Source organism: Musca vetustissima, unplaced genomic scaffold (genome assembly GCF_032173495.1).
Source record: "Musca vetustissima isolate MV318-11 ecotype Yass unplaced genomic scaffold, APGP_CSIRO_Mvet_v1 utg15845, whole genome shotgun sequence".
NCBI lineage: Eukaryota > Metazoa > Arthropoda > Insecta > Diptera > Muscidae > Musca > Musca vetustissima.
This window is the reverse complement of record NW_026872450.1, coordinates 18,463-36,105: the sequence shown is the minus strand read 5'-3', so window position 1 is coordinate 36,105 and position 17,643 is coordinate 18,463. Positions and strand designations below refer to the sequence as shown.

Here is a 17,643-nt window from a genome sequence, read left to right as displayed (position 1 = left end):
GGCTTAAAAAAAAATTAAAAATATACAACGTAATTTTTAAAAAAATCCAAGCCTTGGTAGCTGACTGAAAAATAAATTTTAAAAATCCATAAAGTAATTTTTAAAAAATCTACGCCTTATTGGCTGCCTTAAAAATAATTTCTAAAATCTCCACGCCTTCCTGGCTGCCTTAAAATTTTCTTTTAAATCCACACCTTTATGGCTGCCTTAAAAAAAATAATTTAAAAAAAATCAATGCTTTGTTGGTTGTCTTAAAAAATAATTAAAAAAATCCACGCCGTCTTGCTGCTTTTAAATTGTTTTCCATATATGACAGTAAATTTCCGATTACCATCTTTATTTTCAATATCCTTTTAATGTTCTTTTATAAAGGAAGTAATAAAAATTACACCAAAATTACCTATTTAAATTTTAATCTGCCAATAATAAGAAAAACAACTTTATGAGTTGAAAAAGCTCAAAAGGGCTGCACATCAAGTATTCGTTGTTCTTGTTGTTGTTTTGCGATTAAATTTTATGGCCATCATTATGATGGCCACCACCATACATTTATGGCCCAGAGGAGAGTAGAAGCGATAATAATATAGGCGATCGTAGCCAGGGCACCAACTCTAAGGGATAATTATTGTCAACAGGTTGCTATAATTTACGCAGTCATCTAAGACGACAAGCAGGAGACGCCTATCATTTTCCCTCGTCATAATGTATATGATAATTATGGTGGGCCACAGTGGAATTGATTTCCAGTTTTTTTTCTTCTTTTGCATTCGTGTGTATGTCTGTTTTAAGGGCCACTTAATGTAGCAAGAAGCTTTGGGCTATTTGTTTGTTGCACCACTCATCTGCCACTGTGTAATTAAATGCTAACTTGTTTACTTTTTGACATTTTCCAGAGACTTGGAAATAACAACATCCCTAACAGAACGGGCTCCTGAGCCCCGCTTGGCCATTGGTGTTAGTCAAAATGGTAAACGTGTAACGGGTGATCTGACCGTAACACCTGGCACACCCCTAACCATGGAAATTAGTTTGGATCGTGAATCGGCTCCCGTTTATGGTTTGGGTGTTAATTATTTGGAGGTCACCGATACCCGGTTATTGTCGGAAACTATTATATTCAAGGGGTAAGTAAATAAAATATTCTTTAGTTTTTATTATATAAAATAATATTTTATAATTTTTTCAGATGCACTGTGGATCCCTATCTTTTCGAAAATTTCAATACCATCGATGGTGATACATTGAGTGCTAAATTCAAGGCTTTCAAATTCCCCGATTCCTCGTACGTTCAATTCCGTGCCACTGTCAATGTTTGTCTGGACAAATGTTTGGGTACCCAATGTTCGAATGGCCAGATAGGTTATGGCCGCAGAAGACGTGATACCTCCGAGGCCATGATGTCACCCTTCCAGGATACGAATAAAGTTTATGAGATCTCATTGGCCATGTTCATTAAAATTAATGATATTGAAGGTGTTAATCGAAGTAAGTAAAACCAACAAAAACAATATTCATTGGCTAGAAAAAAATATTTTTTAACTACACACCTTTTAACTGGCCGCCTTAAAAATAATTTTTAAAAAATCCACGCCTTCTTGCCAGCCTTAAAATATTTTTTAATCCACACCTTGTTGGCTGCCTTTAAGAATATTTTTTAAAAAATCCAAGACTTAGTGTCTGCCTTAAAAATATTTTTTAAACCAGTGAGCGGAGCAGTATAGTCGGACGGGGCCGACCATACGATACCCTACACAACTACCACTGAACTCAAATTTTCTACGGATGTGTATTCCGAGCCTGGGCAATATTTCGTGATATTTGCACACTCTTGCCCGATTAGAGGTAAACAGCACCTCTTCCTCACACTGACATATTTTCCGAATATTACGAGTATTCAGTACAGTTATTGTCCAGATTCCCTTCACCGTGGGTTGTGTTGTTGTAGATCGACTCGAAAATAACACAAAAATTAAGTTTTCGGTCCACTTCATTCCAAAATTAATATCTGATCATCACCGAAAATTATAGGCGTTGTCCTTGACCATAACTGGAACCTCATGAAACATTTCAAAGCGATCAGCGCTATGTTCGACTCTCTAGAGTGATAATGGGTTACTAAATAACATACAAATACGGAGATATCTGTAAATATTTAGGTGTAACTCCCACATCAGAGCACATGCAACAATATAATTGGTCTTAATTTAAAGGTCAACCACTCCTCTTGGATATAATATCAACTTTTCGGGTCTATGTCCTTCAGGGGTAAATATATACGTTATAGAATACAAATTTTGTAATTTTTCACACAAAAGTCAGGGTCATTTGACCTGCTAAATATTGACCGATCTTTATCAAAACAGGCATGCTTATTCTTTGGCCCGACCCCCTTCTCCATGCAAAATTTCACGATGTTCGGGCCATTATTGCGGCCTGTGGAGCGACCAGAAAAACCGACAAAAATTTAGTATTTGGTCCATTTCATCCCCTAAATATTAACCGATCTTTCCCAAAAACAATAGGGGTCTTCATTGGCCAGAATCCATCCTACATGCAAAATTTCGTGAAGATTGGTCCATAACTGTTGCCTGTATCGTGTTTACAAATTATAATGGACAGACGGACGGACGGACACACATGTCTAGATCGACTCAGCTAGTCGAGATATGACGATCGGTATACTTAAAGGTGGGTCTAGGACCGATATTTCGCGGCGTTACAAACTTTTGGGGCTGCACAAAGCTATAATACCCTGACAACATAGATGTGTAGGGTATAAAAATCCACGCCTTATAGGCTGTCTTTAAATGTAATTTTTAAAAAATCCAAGCCTTAGTGGCTGCCTTAAAAAAAAAATTTAAAAAACCCACGCCTTATTGGCTGTCTTTAAATATAATTTTTAAAATATACACGCCTTTAAAAAAATAAATATCCACGCCTTAAAAAAAATAAATATTCACGCCTTTAAAAAAATAAATATCCACGCCTTAAAAAAAATAAATATTCACGCCTTTAAAAAAATAAATATCCACGCCTTAAAAAAAAATAAATATCCACGCCTTTAAAAATAATTTATAAAATATCCACGCCTTTACAAAAAATTTTTAAAATATCCACGCCTTTAAAAAAAATTTAAATATCCAAGCCTTTAAAAATAATTTTTAAAAAAACCCACGCCTTATTGGCTGTCTTCAAATTTAATTTTTAAAATATCCACGCATTTAAAAAAAATAAATATCCACGCCTTTAAAAAAATTTTAAAATATCCACATCTTTAAAAATAATTTTTAAAATATCCACGCCTTTAAAAATAATTTTTAAAATATCCAAGGCTTTAAAAAAAATTAAAAAAATATCCACGTCTTTAAAAATAATTTTTAAAATATCCACGCCTTTAAAAATATTTTTTTTTTTAAATCCGCGCCCTATTGACTGCCTTTAAAAATAATTTTTAACATATCCATGCCTTTAAAAATAATTTTTAAAATATCCATGCCTTTAAGACTAATTTTAAAAATATCCATGCCTTTAAAAATAATTTTTAAAATATCCACACCTTTAAAAATATTTTTTTTAAATCCACGCCTTATTGGCTGCATTTAAAAATAAGTTTTAAAATATCCACGCCTTAAAAAATATATATTTTTTAAAAATCCATGCCTTTAAAAATAATTTTTAAAATATCCACGCCTTTAAAATATTTTTTTTAAAAATCAATGCCTTTAAAAATAATATTTAAAATATCCACGCCTTTAAAAATATTTTTGTTGAAAATCCACGCCCTTAAAAATAATGTTTAAAAAATCCACAACTTGTTGGCGGTCTTGAAAATAATTCTTAAAAAATCTACGCCTTGTTGGCTTTAATGACCTTAATAATAATTTTAATTTTAATAATGGCCACCTTAAATATAATTTTTATAAAAACTGACTTCTTTTTTATAAAAAGTGTTGGCTTTGGAGAAACGAGTATTTTTTTTTTTAATTCCATGCCTGGATGGTTTGCTTTTTAATCTTCTTTCTTATTCTCATCTTTAAATCTTACTTTTATTTATTTATTTTTTTTTTAATAATTTGTATAACTTATTTGTTTTTTAATTTCCAGATGAAGTTTTGCGCTTGGAGGAGAAATTACGCGAATTGAAATTGGCCAATCAACGTTTGGCACGCAACAGTCGCGGACATTTCAATGAACCCTTGGTGAAGACATATGAACAACTGCCGTTATCTGTACCCGCATTTGTGGTCGACGAAAAAGAATTGGAACAGGCACGGAATGCTGGTCGAACCGCTGCCCCAGTCACCTTAAGTGGGATATACGTCTTCGCAATTGTAGCAATGCTGTGTAAATTTTTGTAAATAAATGAACGAAAAAAACAAAAACCTCAAGAGTAAAGCGTGGACATGGAATTGTGAAAGAAGAAAACAAAAACAAAAGAAACCTATTCCATTTCTTTTTGTAAAGTTATTCCGCCCCCCTCTCAACAGAAATAATGAAACATTCCCACGGTCTTAATTTAACAAAATTATTAAAATGAAAATGTTTACAAAAAAACATTCGTAATATTTTTGTTAAATTGACACAAACATATTTACAGAATAGACAGATACACACACAAGCTCATAAAAAATAAATACTGTAAATCTTTTACAATAAATATAAAAAAAAATATTATTTTTAAACATATAAATAAATATTAATAATTTTTTTTATAATATTTGCTTTAATCTCAACCGGAAAAATGGAACTTCTAATCATTTTGAATAACTATAACTGCTTAATATGTAACTGCCATTTAAAAAAAATAAATTGAAATTAATAAGAAATAAACTAAAAATAATAATAATTTAGGATGCAAAGTGATATGACCTATAAAATAATCAAGGGGTCTAACTTAGATTATCCTTTAATCCAAAAGGATAATTTACATCCTAATTTCCTTGGCAAACTTTGTTCTTCCACCCAGAAAGCAAGATTGTTAATAAAGCTGATTTTTAAAATCCGAAAAATTCTTGATTGTAAAATTTAAAAAAATATAAATACACCACCATTTATTTTCTTAACAGACCTCATACTACTTTTGCCCTCTATTAAAATTAAGCATTACTAGTCTACTAAGTTTAAAATTTAAGTAAGTCTTATATAATTAAAAACCATAATAATAAAAAAATAATGAAAATCAAAACAAAAATATATATTAATTAATTGTAAAGCTTTGAAAATTTTTAATTAATGATAATAAAAACTAACTACAAAAAAACGATAGTGTGTTCTTTTCGCAATCTCCTGTCAAGTTTAGGACATTCCCAGCGAATTTTTTTACCCATACATCTTCCAACTGAGACCAAATACAATGTAGCAACGATTCATCCGAAGCCTGTATATAATTTCAACTTACAATTACACAGCGATGGATTGGGCTGTCATATCATTTCTAGTACGAATTTTGTTTCACAATGCAATAGCTATACAATTCATCTGAATCGGATCCTAGTTGTATGCTATTAAGCGCCTTTATTTCTTTTTTTCCTATTGACATACTATTGTAATGCCGTGCGGACTGCGTTCCCATCGTGTGAAGTTCACCATGCTCATATGTCCTTCATTCTAAATGCGCTTCTGGTTGCCTGAAAACGAGTTAATAAATCAATTGGCTGAAGATTTTTTATTAGCTCTTCCCAATTAAATTCTTGCAAGGGTACAGTGCTATTAGGCCTTTCTTTGTGCGCTCATCTATGTTCCTTTTCGACGATAAACGGATGTCTGGGATGGTGCCCATGTATTTGCCTCCAAAAAGAGTTCCGGAGCTACGCCATCTATTGTAGGTAGGAAGAATTTTCGAATTTGGTGCTTTGGTGCGGGGTTGAAGCATACTAGTGCACACTGCATAATGTGTGAATTTTCCTTTAAACAGGACTACAAAATCATCGACATAAGCCACAACATTCGTTCGCAACTGGTCAAAGTGAAGAAGAATCTCGTTTATCACTAGAAGTTAAAACAAGGGTGACAGGACCCCGCCTTGTGCCTCTTTGGAGCTGTCCTCTTTATGGAGCTCTCCCCAAATGTTTGCATTGATTATCCTCCTTTTCAACATAACATCAATCCAATCCACCATGGAAGAGGATAATCCCCTAAGTGAACAAATTTCATCTTAACGTTGTTGGAAGCTCCCTCTTTATCGGGAAAAACGCCAACGCGAAGTTGGAGTTCTACAAATTTATCTCAATATGCCCAACTACTTCATGTAAAACAGTGTCTATAGATTTGCTGTGCTGAGATTTACTGATTTCATTTAAGTTCAATGATTTTCTGATCCCAAAATCTAATAACCTTTACATTGTTTTCAAGAGAAAGGAAGAAAGGCTATTCGGTCTGTAGTCTTTCGGTAAACTGTGACTAAGTTGCCCCGCCCTGAGAATAAAAGTCACCTTTACTTCTCTCCACAGACTTGGTAAACATAACAGGCCCTGAAAATCTCTCCTTTGTTTAGCTGACTCGAGACCGAACATTTGTTCGATAAGCCGAACTTAAAAAAGATTTTCAGGCGCGTCGATCTTGTGTGCAGTTTTTTTCCAATTTGAAAGACCATGTTTAGATATGTCATCCTTCACTTGATCTTTCCATCGAATTCGTGACCTTGACCTCCTGCGTGAACCATAAGTAGGCTCACTTTCATATGCCTTTTGAGCTGGGCATCCTCATCCATTCGCACAAAATAGAATAGCCACGGTTGTTGTTGTTGTAGCAGCCCTATTGCTTTTACACAATGGGCTGAGGGCTGAGAATAGCCACGGTAGTCGCTGCAGCTTGATACGACTGACTTTGTCGATGTATAGATGGTAAAGCTCGTGGTTCGAGCTCGACCCGTAGATCTTTCGGAGAATTGTTCTCTCAAACACTTTATCTCAGCTTGTCCATACACCAGCACGGGTAGTATCAGCGTCTTGTAGAGTGTGAGTTTAGTCTGGTGAGAGGTGGCCTTGTTTTTGAATTTCTTACTCACATCATAGTAGCATCTGTTGGCCAACACTATCCTTCACCGAATATCAACCGATTTATATTAAATCTTTGACTACTTCGAAGCTGTAGTTTTCATGTTCCACAGTTGGTCCGAGTGAACTAGACGTCTTACGCGTTGATACTATCAGCTTGGTCTCGCCATTTACTGCCAGACCCACTTTGGCAGACTCCTTCTCAAAGGTGGCTGTTACCGTTCGTAATGTCGATGCCATCGGCGTAGGCGAGTTACATGTGTTACAGAGTACCGTTTGCCTCTCGTATGGCCTTTTCCAGCAGGATGTTTAAAAAGGTCACACAAGAGGCTGTCACCTTGACTGACCCTCGTTCGGTATTGAAGGACTCCGAGATGTCCTTTTCGACTTTAACTGCTAACCTTGTAACAGTTAAAGTTATCCTTCATTGTCGCTTAATTTTGCAAGAATTTCAAACGTTTTCGGCTTTATGGTCGACGAAAAGGTGGAATGTGTCGATGAGTTTTTCGTGGGTATTTTCCTGGATATGGCGCAGTGTGAAAATATGGTCGATTTGCCAGGTCTGGTTAAAGATATTATTGGTATGGGCCAATAATATCATTAACCATTGGCTTCAGTCGTTCACACAGCACGCTGGATAGAACTTTATATGCGAAGTGGAGGAGACTAATTCCTATATAGTTGGCCTGGAAATCAATCATTGCTATTAAAACCATTGTTGGATTTTTCCACCTTTCAGGTATTATAAAATCTGGTCCAGGAGATTTGTTGAAAAGTGTTAATTGCCCATATCAGTTTTGGGTAGCTTGTTAGGTCTTCTAACAGAGATTAAATTGCCATTGACTGAGGTTGCTCATCCGCATCAAAGTCTCTGATTGTTGGAAAATGTGTGTCTGATGTGCATTAATTTAATTTAGTACTACCGGTTGAGTTGGAATCCTTGGAAAAGTTTTATCTTGAAAAAATGTTATTTTCCGAAATACTGGAAAATTATATAGAAGAACCCAATATCCATCGGCAGTATTAAAAGAAATGATGATGGTTTAGGGATTCTGGGGTACAGGCGGTCTTTCGAGCAAACCCATAAAAAAGTCTAACGGTGTAAAATCGCACGATCTTGTTGGCCCGTTGATATTGCCACGACAAGAAATTATGCCGCCAGGAAATGGTGACATCTGTTTCATCGTCATTTTCGAGGATGTAAGGGCCAAAGAGTGCATTTTCAGCCTCTCCTGAAACAAGTCAAGTTTAGGGACATCACTCGGATCATTTTGAAATTTTTACCGTGAGTAGTCATCCTTGAGCTGATTACAGTGATATATATTTTTAGAGGGTTTTTTAAGTAGGCAGCCTTCGGCCGGGTCCTGAAACCTATGGAAAGGCACATACATGACTACGCAATCCAAATCATTTTCTAAGTGCAATTTCAGAATAATATAAAGGAATCTTAGCATGTTTTAAAGTTCTTTACGTTTTTAGATACTACGGTCCTTAATTCAAATTCCCTGAAATTTTGGTAATCATCGGCCAATCCAAACCAAAGTTATAAACAAAAATGTACTTAGCATGGCACGTAAGATATAAGAAACTCCCATACTTTGAGGCGTCGATATACATTATAATGATGTATTCTTCATTTACTTTTAAAACACTATCCGCAACCTTTAAAATGATGGCCATATTGCCTTGCTGGAAATAATAAACCGACTGATTTAAACAAAATATTCTCCGAACTTTCAGCTCTCCGAGGACTACCTATGGTAAAAATTTCAAAACGATCCGAGTGGAGCCCCTAAACATGACTTAACCCCCTCTCTTAAATTAACTGAGAATTCTCGGAACCCCAAATACGACAATTTTTTATTAACATTCCAGTAGTTGGACAATTATGTAAACCATAAAATTCTTTTAAAGCGCGATATATGGTTGTGTTAGAATCACCATTTTTAGTAGGTTTTGATAGTTTTTATTCGTTATGAGATAGCGATCAATTTCCCTCAATGCCAGACTTTCAACTCAAAAGAGAAACAATTGGTTTATAAACAAAGATTGACAGATGTCGAATTCCAGTCCCATACTTTTGAAACAACGAAAACAATAACCCTAACTTTCACTCACTTTTTGCATTTTTCCGCAGGATTAAAAAATAACGTTTTTAACTTACACGAATACATCTCAAACGGCAACCTATTGCAGCAACCCCATATGAGTACTTAGTACTCAAATTCACTAACAGCTGATTGCCAACTCCTTACAGCTGTTTTCCACTTCTTCCATTTCCCCATTCTATACAAGGCAAACAATCCGCAGTTATGCATTACACTCACATTCGTAAACATGTCCCCAATTGTGTTTTGAGTTCACTGTTTATCAGCTATTCTCTACTAACTCCCACTATTCGTAGCTGGTGGAACGCTTTTTAATTCGTTCGGCTCAAATGTGGCCACAACCAACTTCGCTTATTATCAAGTGAAATGGCAAAGCAGTGTGCAATAGAAATTAAGAAGGAAATAAATTGCAAATATTTTTGTTAATTTTACAAATAAAAACAAAACAATAATAAAATTTAAATTCAATTAATGACGGCAGATGTAATGCAAATTAAATTAAAAATAAGAAATAAGGAGAATTGATTCAAGAGAGCCGAGAAATTATCAAGTGAACAGAGGACTACCATTGATGGAACGCAGCTCCTCAACGCCAACAGAAAGACAAAAGAATTGAGAAAAGTTTCACTAATTAACACAAAAATATCATAGATTAGGGGCAGCCTCATTTCGGATGTGAGAAACTGTAATTGAAATTGTCAACAGAAGGTGCTACGTCCAACAAAGCAGACGTGGAGGTGGTCTTTTTTTCAAACAGAACAACAACAACAAGAGGGCTTAGTTGTTTTGTATGAGGCAAATCTCTGGGGAGATCTTTCTGTGTGCTGTTAGTTAATTATTGCGATGTGGTTGTCCAGAAGCGTGTGTTTGCGTGGAAATGTAAAGGTTAATAACGAAGGAAAGCCCTAGGTGACCTAGACACATCGAGTATTAATTTTTATATGAAAGTATCAATTAAGTTAAAAGGTCATACTATTCCAGAATATCATCATCATCAACAACAACAGAAGCGGCAGAACCGGAACACCGAATAATGACTGAACAACGACAACAACAACACATTTGACAAAAGAAGCCAACAGCAACAACAGAATGGTAATAAAAAAGTTTTATACTTAAAAATAAAAACAGCAACGAAAACTGCTATCAGCAATACAAATCAGTAATCAAACAGACAACAGTTGTTGAATGGTGGAATGAGATGCCGTCGAAAGTGTGAGTTGGCTAGTGGTGGGCAAAAGGTACACGCAAACACAATAATTATAGCAAACAATCAGAACAGCCGAATGGACTAAATATCTATAATTTATAATAACAACAAAACAAAAATTCACTAATGATAGCAATGCTGTTATTTTCCAAATAGTTTACTCGAATAATTTAGAAAAGTACTTTCGAACTCCCCACCCACACTTTCCCAACTACAACTTGCCAAATAACAAAACCGAAAAAACAAAACCCCCAGAACACAATGCGTTCCCGTAAAATATTAATGATTGCCGGGTTTCTGGTCACCTGGACATTTGTCATTTTCTATTTTATGCCCAAGACAAATGGTGAATTCCCCCTGCTCAAAAATCGACGACAACATACCATTGACAAATTGGAACAAAATGCCCGTGAGGAATATCATAAAACCGATAAGTTAATGATCAATTTATTGGGTATATTACAATCGAAATATTTAAATGAACCTACCGGGGAAGCTGATGAAGAATCGCATATAGCTAATAATAATCCACAGCAACAACAACAAACTATTTTAAGTCTACAGGAGCCACCATCAAATGACAAGTTGTTACAGGAACAACAACAGCAGGAAGAACAACAGGCTCAGCAAGAAGTCCTCGAGACACCGAATGATACACAGGCACCTCAACAGCATGGCACAGAAGTGCCTACGACCGTAATAACACGACTTGCAAATAATCAACCTGTCATACCGGTATTGGTATTTGCCTGTAATCGTGTATCCATTTCAAAATGTCTGGATAATCTCATAAAATATCGTCCCAGTGCGGAGCAGTTTCCGATAATTGTTTCGCAGGATTGTGGTGATGAGGCAACGCGTAATGTCATCTTGTCATATGACAAGGAGGTAAGTGTGGACGTAAGATGAAGAAGTCATGTTTAGGGATCGGATCAATTTGAAATTTACGAAGGTATGCATTTAATACGATTGAAGACGAACGAAATAGACACATGGTTCATTTTGAGAATATGCATAGAATCACTTGCTGAGTCGATTTATGCCTGTCCGTCTGTAGATGTTAAATTGTAAACAATGTACAGGTCTCAATTATAATCCGATGTGGATGAAATTTGGCCCCAGACACTTATTTGGTCCAAGAACGAACCCTATTGAAATGGGGAAAAACGGTTCAGAATTAGATATAGCTCCCATATATATGTTCGTCCGATTTAATATAAATGGTGTACCAAAGTCCCTATATATATATTTCGATTTGCACGAAATGTGGCATAGCGTACTGAATTAAGTCTAGAATGATGTGTATTAAGTTTCCTTAAAATCGGTTCTGTTTTAGGTAGAGTAACTTCGGGTAATGTGGACCACCATTTTCTTTTTTTTGATATTGTGGGCGTAACAACGGTAAAAAATAAAAACAAATTGTTTTCACAGCATGGTAGATTTGTTGGCTAATTATATTCCAGGTCAAAAATTATATATATTTGTCCATAAAAATGTTATTGCATTATATTTCAAAAAACTCTAAACTGCAAATAAAAATAACTTGGCGGGTAATGTGGACCAGTATGTGTGGGTAATGAGGATCAGTAAGTTAAAGGTAGGTTGTGGATTAATTGTGATTAATTTCAATTTATTGCACTCTTGGGTAACAATGAATGTAAAAATATATGGGTCCATGTTTTGGAATTGCCCCCATTTAAGGGTACCACCCCATTTGCGGTATTTTGAAGGTCCTTGCTTCATTATCCAACCGAGGCACATATAATTTCGGATATCGAGTTTTCAGGGGATAGAATACCTCCTCGCATATTAAATGCGCCCTTGTTTCGAACTCGTCCTCATGAAAATGTCCCACTTTTTTATAGTGGTCCACATTACCCGACATTGAATATTTTTATTTAAAAATAATTATCGGCTTTAAAAATGAATAAAAATTTAAAAATAACCGAAAATAATTACAGATAACCGTGTATTTTTGTTAAAGAAAACAAGAAACCCACATAACCTCTTTATATTCGAGAAAAACAAAATGTTCGACTATTTTACAAAATCGTTCGACTATTGTGCTAAAAAATTTTCAAATCACACTTTTACAATCAGAGCTACATTTTCACCTACTAAATTTTCAACATTGCAATTATTTATTAAAAACCAAGTTTGATGTTTGTTTTCACTAATTAGGAAAACATTTATCAAGGCGGCATTGGCACATTTCAAGCATTTTCTTAGATATGGGAGGTGGTCCACATTTGACGCATGGTCCACATTACCAGAAGTTACTCTATAGCTCCCATATATATTTTCGCTCCATTTAATGTAAATGGTGTACCAAAGTCCCAATATTTCTCTGGATTTGTCATAGCGCACTGAATTCAGTCAAGAGTGTCTTGTCCTAAGTTTCGTGAAAACCGGTTCAGATTTAGATATAACTCCCATATGTATTTTCGTCCGATTTTATGTAAATGGTGCACCAAAGTCTCTATATATCTTCCGATTTGCACGAAATTTGGCATATCGTACTGAATTAAGTGTAGAATGACGTGCACAAAGTTTCGTGAAAATCGGGTATCATATAGTCGGCCCAGTCCGACTTTACTACTTTCCTTACTGGTTTTAAATAGATGAAATTGACAGGATATTGAACATTCCTCCTATGAACTGTTGCATACAGTCAAAATTCAGTTTTGATGCAATTTTGAATTTGAATTGAATTGTGGATCGTCTAAAAATGTTTACCATTCTGGTTACAACGGTATAAATTATGTCTTGTGGAAATCTGAAATTTTCGAAGATATGAGCCTCAGGAATTCAGCTTGCACCCTTTTATTTTACCTCATTTTTAAAATTCACTCATACAATGTGGTTAAGTTCTGATTACAAAAATTTAATTTTCTTATGGATGATAATAATTTCCTTATGGAAACCCATATCTCCGGAAATACGGACTTCCCCAAGACACAAAGGGTATATGATAAAATGTTCAAAACTATCCATGGCCGTTCCTTAAACTAGCCTAAGTCAATTAAGCAAAGTATTATCCTAATATTTAAAGCCCCATATCTCGAAATGTATGGACTTCCCACATAAAATAGGACTGCCTACGCATTCCTAGAGAATTCATAAAAAATCACTTAAACATCATAATATTTCATATTAGTAATTGTTTATTTGTTTCAGAATATTTCATATTAATAATGATTTATATTAAATTTTAAAATTTTCTCCTTTTTCAGGTTAGCCTCATTGAACAGCCCGATCAATCGGATATCTTTGTTCCACCCAAGGAAAAGAAATTCAAGGGATATTATAAAATTGCACGTCACTATGGCTGGGCACTGAATCACACATTTAGTAAAGGCTATGAATTTGTGATAATTGTCGAGGATGATTTAAATGTAGCGCCAGATTTCTATGAATACTTCTTGGGTACACATCATCTACTCAAGCAAGATAGTTCACTGTGGTAAATATAAATTATAATTAATATATGGTTAACTAAAAGGGCCCTCTAGAACAGTTGTGGGCATAACTAAATTGAGAGTATGTATAGTTGAGCGTAACTGCGAATTCTTCACCAAAACTTACTGAGGAAAGAAAGCAAATGAGAGTACGTTTTTTGAGAATTTACGCTATCGTTTAGTTTAGAAGACTTATTCTGTACTACACAAATCGTATTTATTATAATATGAATTGAATACGTGGATCATTCTACGTGAAACCATTCGTAAAGGAAAAAATTTTATTTAATCTTTGTTTTACTCAAAATTAAGTTAGACCATAAGTGACCGCTTGTCTAGCTAGTGCGCCAGATAACTCTCAGAGAAAGTGTTCGATTAGATACAAAATGTCCACATCATAAAAGCCCGACCATAAATATCAACCGTTTCCACGACAGAGTAGTCTACGACCCGAGTCTTACACGGCCAAACCAATGTGTAAAAGCAATAAAACTGCTACAAAAACAAATATCAACAATGCAGTAAAAACATATCATTTGTCGAAATTGTAAACATTTTCATTTATCCGATTCAAATGTTATCTGGAAGCCATGGATCTGGAAGCTTTCTTCAATGGTACACTTGAGAGCCTTTTTCCATAGAAGACTTGCAGATCGTCTTATATAGTAGGTCAGAAGACCTTCTTCCATGGAATATTAAATGTCTGTCTTCATAGAAAACCAATGTTATCGTTTCATTCCATAGAAAAACAAAACATTTTCTTCGTACAATAAGGGTTAGAAGGGTTTCCTCCATAGAAGCCCAAAAGGGGTCATTTCATAGAAAAGCAGAAAGATTTCATATAATGTCAGAAAGGTGTCTTCTTTTATAAAAGAGCAGAATGTATTCTTCCATTGCAACTTCGTCGAAAGAAGTGCAAAAATATTCAAATGAATATTTATTTTGGCGTATTGTACTTACCCAAGCATTTCTATATTTATAGGTGCGTTTCCGCATGGAATGACAATGGTAAAGCAAATCTAATTGATACCTCGCATCCAGAATTGTTATATCGTACCGATTTCTTCCCCGGTCTGGGTTGGATGTTGACAAAAGAATTGTGGCAGGAATTGTCTGTTAAATGGCCTAAGTCGTAAGTAAACCGTTACTTCCAACGTTAAAATTAGTGTAAAATTACATTTTTGTTATCTCTTCTTAATTCAATTTTAGTTTCTGGGACGATTGGATCAGACATCCAGAGCAAAGAAAAAATCGTGTTTGCATACGACCGGAAATATCGCGGACACAAACATTTGGCAAAGTTGGAGTATCAAAGTAAGTTTGAGAAAGAATTGTAATCTTTTAATCCATCGACGGAGTTGTATGAGCCGTATGTGACGTTCATGTCCGTTTGGGCCACAAAGAAATTGGGAATCAACGTTCCGTATTAGTCGAATATCGGGCTTCCAGTTCCTCGCAGAAAATATGTGTATGGTTTGACACGACCCGTTGGACCGTGGAATAGGAATGTTGATGAACGCTTTAAGAAAGGACTGATCGCACTCTACTCTTGCATGAAATCCATAGGAAAAAGGCGACTGGGGACTAAGACCAAAGTTCGTTCTCCCCATTCTTACATTTGGATGGTGGCAGGGGATCAACAAAAAGATACTGCTGACAAATTCAGTACAGCGATCGGCTTCGATCCTGACTACCGGAACGCTAAGAAGTACACCACAGGCATCCTTGAATGCGATCCTGAATCTCCAACCACTGGACATTCTGTTAAAGTTCCTGGCGGCCAGATGTGCCCTGAGGCTCCGAGAAACGGATGCCTGGAAATCGCTGAACTATGGTCACGCTAGTATCCTCAACATAACGCCAGGTTGTGATCCCCTCCCTCTCATAGAGACTTTAATGACATCAAAGTAGAGTTTCCTAGTAGGGAATCCTGAACTAGTGGCTCTTTACCTCTGCCAGGGCTGTCATTTTTCACAGAGGGTCAAAGATGGAGGAAGGCACTGGTGTAGGCGTTTACTGTAGGGTATTAGAAATATACAACTCATAATACGGGACCGGTGACTATATAATCGATAGACAGGCGGCCCTCAAGGTTTTGAAGTGGTGTACTACAAACTTTCAGGACATAGTGACATAGAAGGGGTTCACAATCGTCCAATCTTCCGATTGAGAGATCAGTGCAACCACCCATTGGCTATTTCATTGGCAAAATCCGTTTGTTCTGCGGCGTGGTAGTCGATAACAGATGGACGAGAGAATCTGGTTGCAGAATCTCAAAGCTGTCTGGCCTCAATTCTCTCGCCTAAGAATTTCTTCACTGTTGGCAAATAATAAGAGAGAGATCAAAATCATTGTGGGGATCATAACAGGTCACTGCAGGATTAGATCTCTCATTTCGAAATGGGACTCCAGCGGAGAAGATTACTAGAATGATTTCATGGGACAATAGTCTCCGAGTGGACAGTTGTTACTAACAATTGTTATAATAATAGTAATTTATCAGTAAATTTTCAACAGCACATGATATCTTCGTTGTTGCTTCATACCTCTGACCTTTGTATAGAGACTCATTTATCATATCATAAAAAACTTGTTAATAATTTGTATATTTTATCTTTACATTACAGCGGCCTGTTCTTTGATAAATATCTACGTTACATAAAATTAAGTGAAGAATTTGTTCCATTTACAAAAATGAATTTAAGTTATCTATTAAAGGTGAGTCGCACCTAATATACCACTTGATTGATTTCAAAATCTCAATAACTTTTAATTTCATTTATAGGATAATTATGATCGGACATTCTTAAAAGAAGTCTACACGTATCCTGTAGTTACCTATGATGAATTAAGACGAAATCTCATAACACGAGATGGACCCGTACGTATACAATATAATTCGCGAGATGTATACAAGCGGACGACAAAAATGTTAGGTTTAATGGATGATTTTAAGGTGAGTATTTAGTTTTAATTAAAAAAAAAAAATAATATAAAAAATACTTAAGAAAGAGGTAGTCTTTTTTAATTTTTATAAGAAAGTATGTAACATTGAGACAATCGCCAACAGTATGAGGAGGATTCTCCTAATATGTTACATATATTGCTGTTCAGTATTATAGATTTATATTTTTGAATATACTATTTTTATTCTTACCTCTATTCGATGTTCATATCCCATTAGACGTAAAATGCGTTTCATTTCTCAATCAATTACATTTATATAAATTTAAATTTTCTTACATTTTCTTCTTCTTTACAGAGTGGAGTACCACGAACAGCCTACCATGGCATTGTTTCATTTGTACACAATAAACGACGTGTCTATTTAGCACCGAATGTCAATTGGAAGGGATACGATCTATCCTGGAGCTAACAGAATTTTATTATTTTAAGTTTATCATAGTCTTAGTCCATATGAAATAATATCTGAAACAATGATGATTCCTTTTTTAGGTTTAATAATGTAAAGCAAGATAAAAAATAACATAACAAACAAACCAACAACAGCAACTGATAAATCTACATAATGAAATAAATTAATAACACCAATTAATAATTAATCAACAACAACAAACCAATCAACCAAATATACCTACTTAAGGCATTTGTTTTATTGTTTTTTTTTAATATAATTAATAATAATAATGACACTGTAAAATTTCCACGTTATAGTTTTTAAATTTGTATTTATTGTTTATTATAAATAGTTATTGTTTTGTTTTATGCATTTTAAGTTCTTTAGTTTTTCCTATTTTCGATATTGAGTTTCGTTTATTATAACATTTATAATATATATCAAGAAAATAACCGACCACCACCTCTTGTCAAAAAAAAAAAAAAACAAAACAAAAACAAAAAATATTATAAAA

The 17,643-nt window shown here is 34.9% G+C and overlaps 2 protein-coding genes across 2 annotated transcripts in view; both read left to right on the top strand.

Annotated features, from left to right (window-relative positions):
• The window catches only part of LOC133338589 (uncharacterized), a 68,229-nt gene extending 63,871 nt beyond the window's left edge, over positions 1-4,358 (top strand). The window contains exons 5-7 of the mRNA XM_061546791.1: positions 894-1,124; positions 1,187-1,485; positions 4,105-4,358. Of these exons, the coding sequence (XP_061402775.1) occupies positions 894-1,124; positions 1,187-1,485; positions 4,105-4,358 (784 nt within the window). The remainder of the gene's footprint in view (positions 1-893; positions 1,125-1,186; positions 1,486-4,104) is intronic.
• A 6,216-nt stretch (positions 4,359-10,574) lies between these two features.
• Positions 10,575-17,194, top strand: LOC133338700 (alpha-1,3-mannosyl-glycoprotein 2-beta-N-acetylglucosaminyltransferase-like). Its single transcript, XM_061546869.1, has 7 exons — positions 10,575-11,201; positions 13,547-13,776; positions 14,754-14,903; positions 14,981-15,085; positions 16,399-16,489; positions 16,557-16,727; positions 17,034-17,194. The coding sequence occupies exons 1-7, from the start codon at positions 10,575-10,577 to the stop codon at positions 17,145-17,147; spliced, it is 1,488 nt and encodes a 495-aa protein (XP_061402853.1). The 3' UTR covers positions 17,148-17,194.
• Positions 17,195-17,643: the final 449 nt, after the last annotated feature.

Excerpts from the sequence above, each read along its gene's own strand:
- LOC133338700 (XM_061546869.1), top strand. The coding sequence starts at position 10,575 with ATGCGTTCCCGTAAAATATTAATGATTGCCGGGTTTCTGGTCACCTGG. Across the intron at positions 13,777-14,753 it reads AAGCAAGATAGTTCACTGTG|GTGCGTTTCCGCATGGAATG; the intron begins GTAAATATAAAT and ends CTATATTTATAG. Across the intron at positions 15,086-16,398 it reads GGCAAAGTTGGAGTATCAAA|CGGCCTGTTCTTTGATAAAT; the intron begins GTAAGTTTGAGA and ends TTTACATTACAG.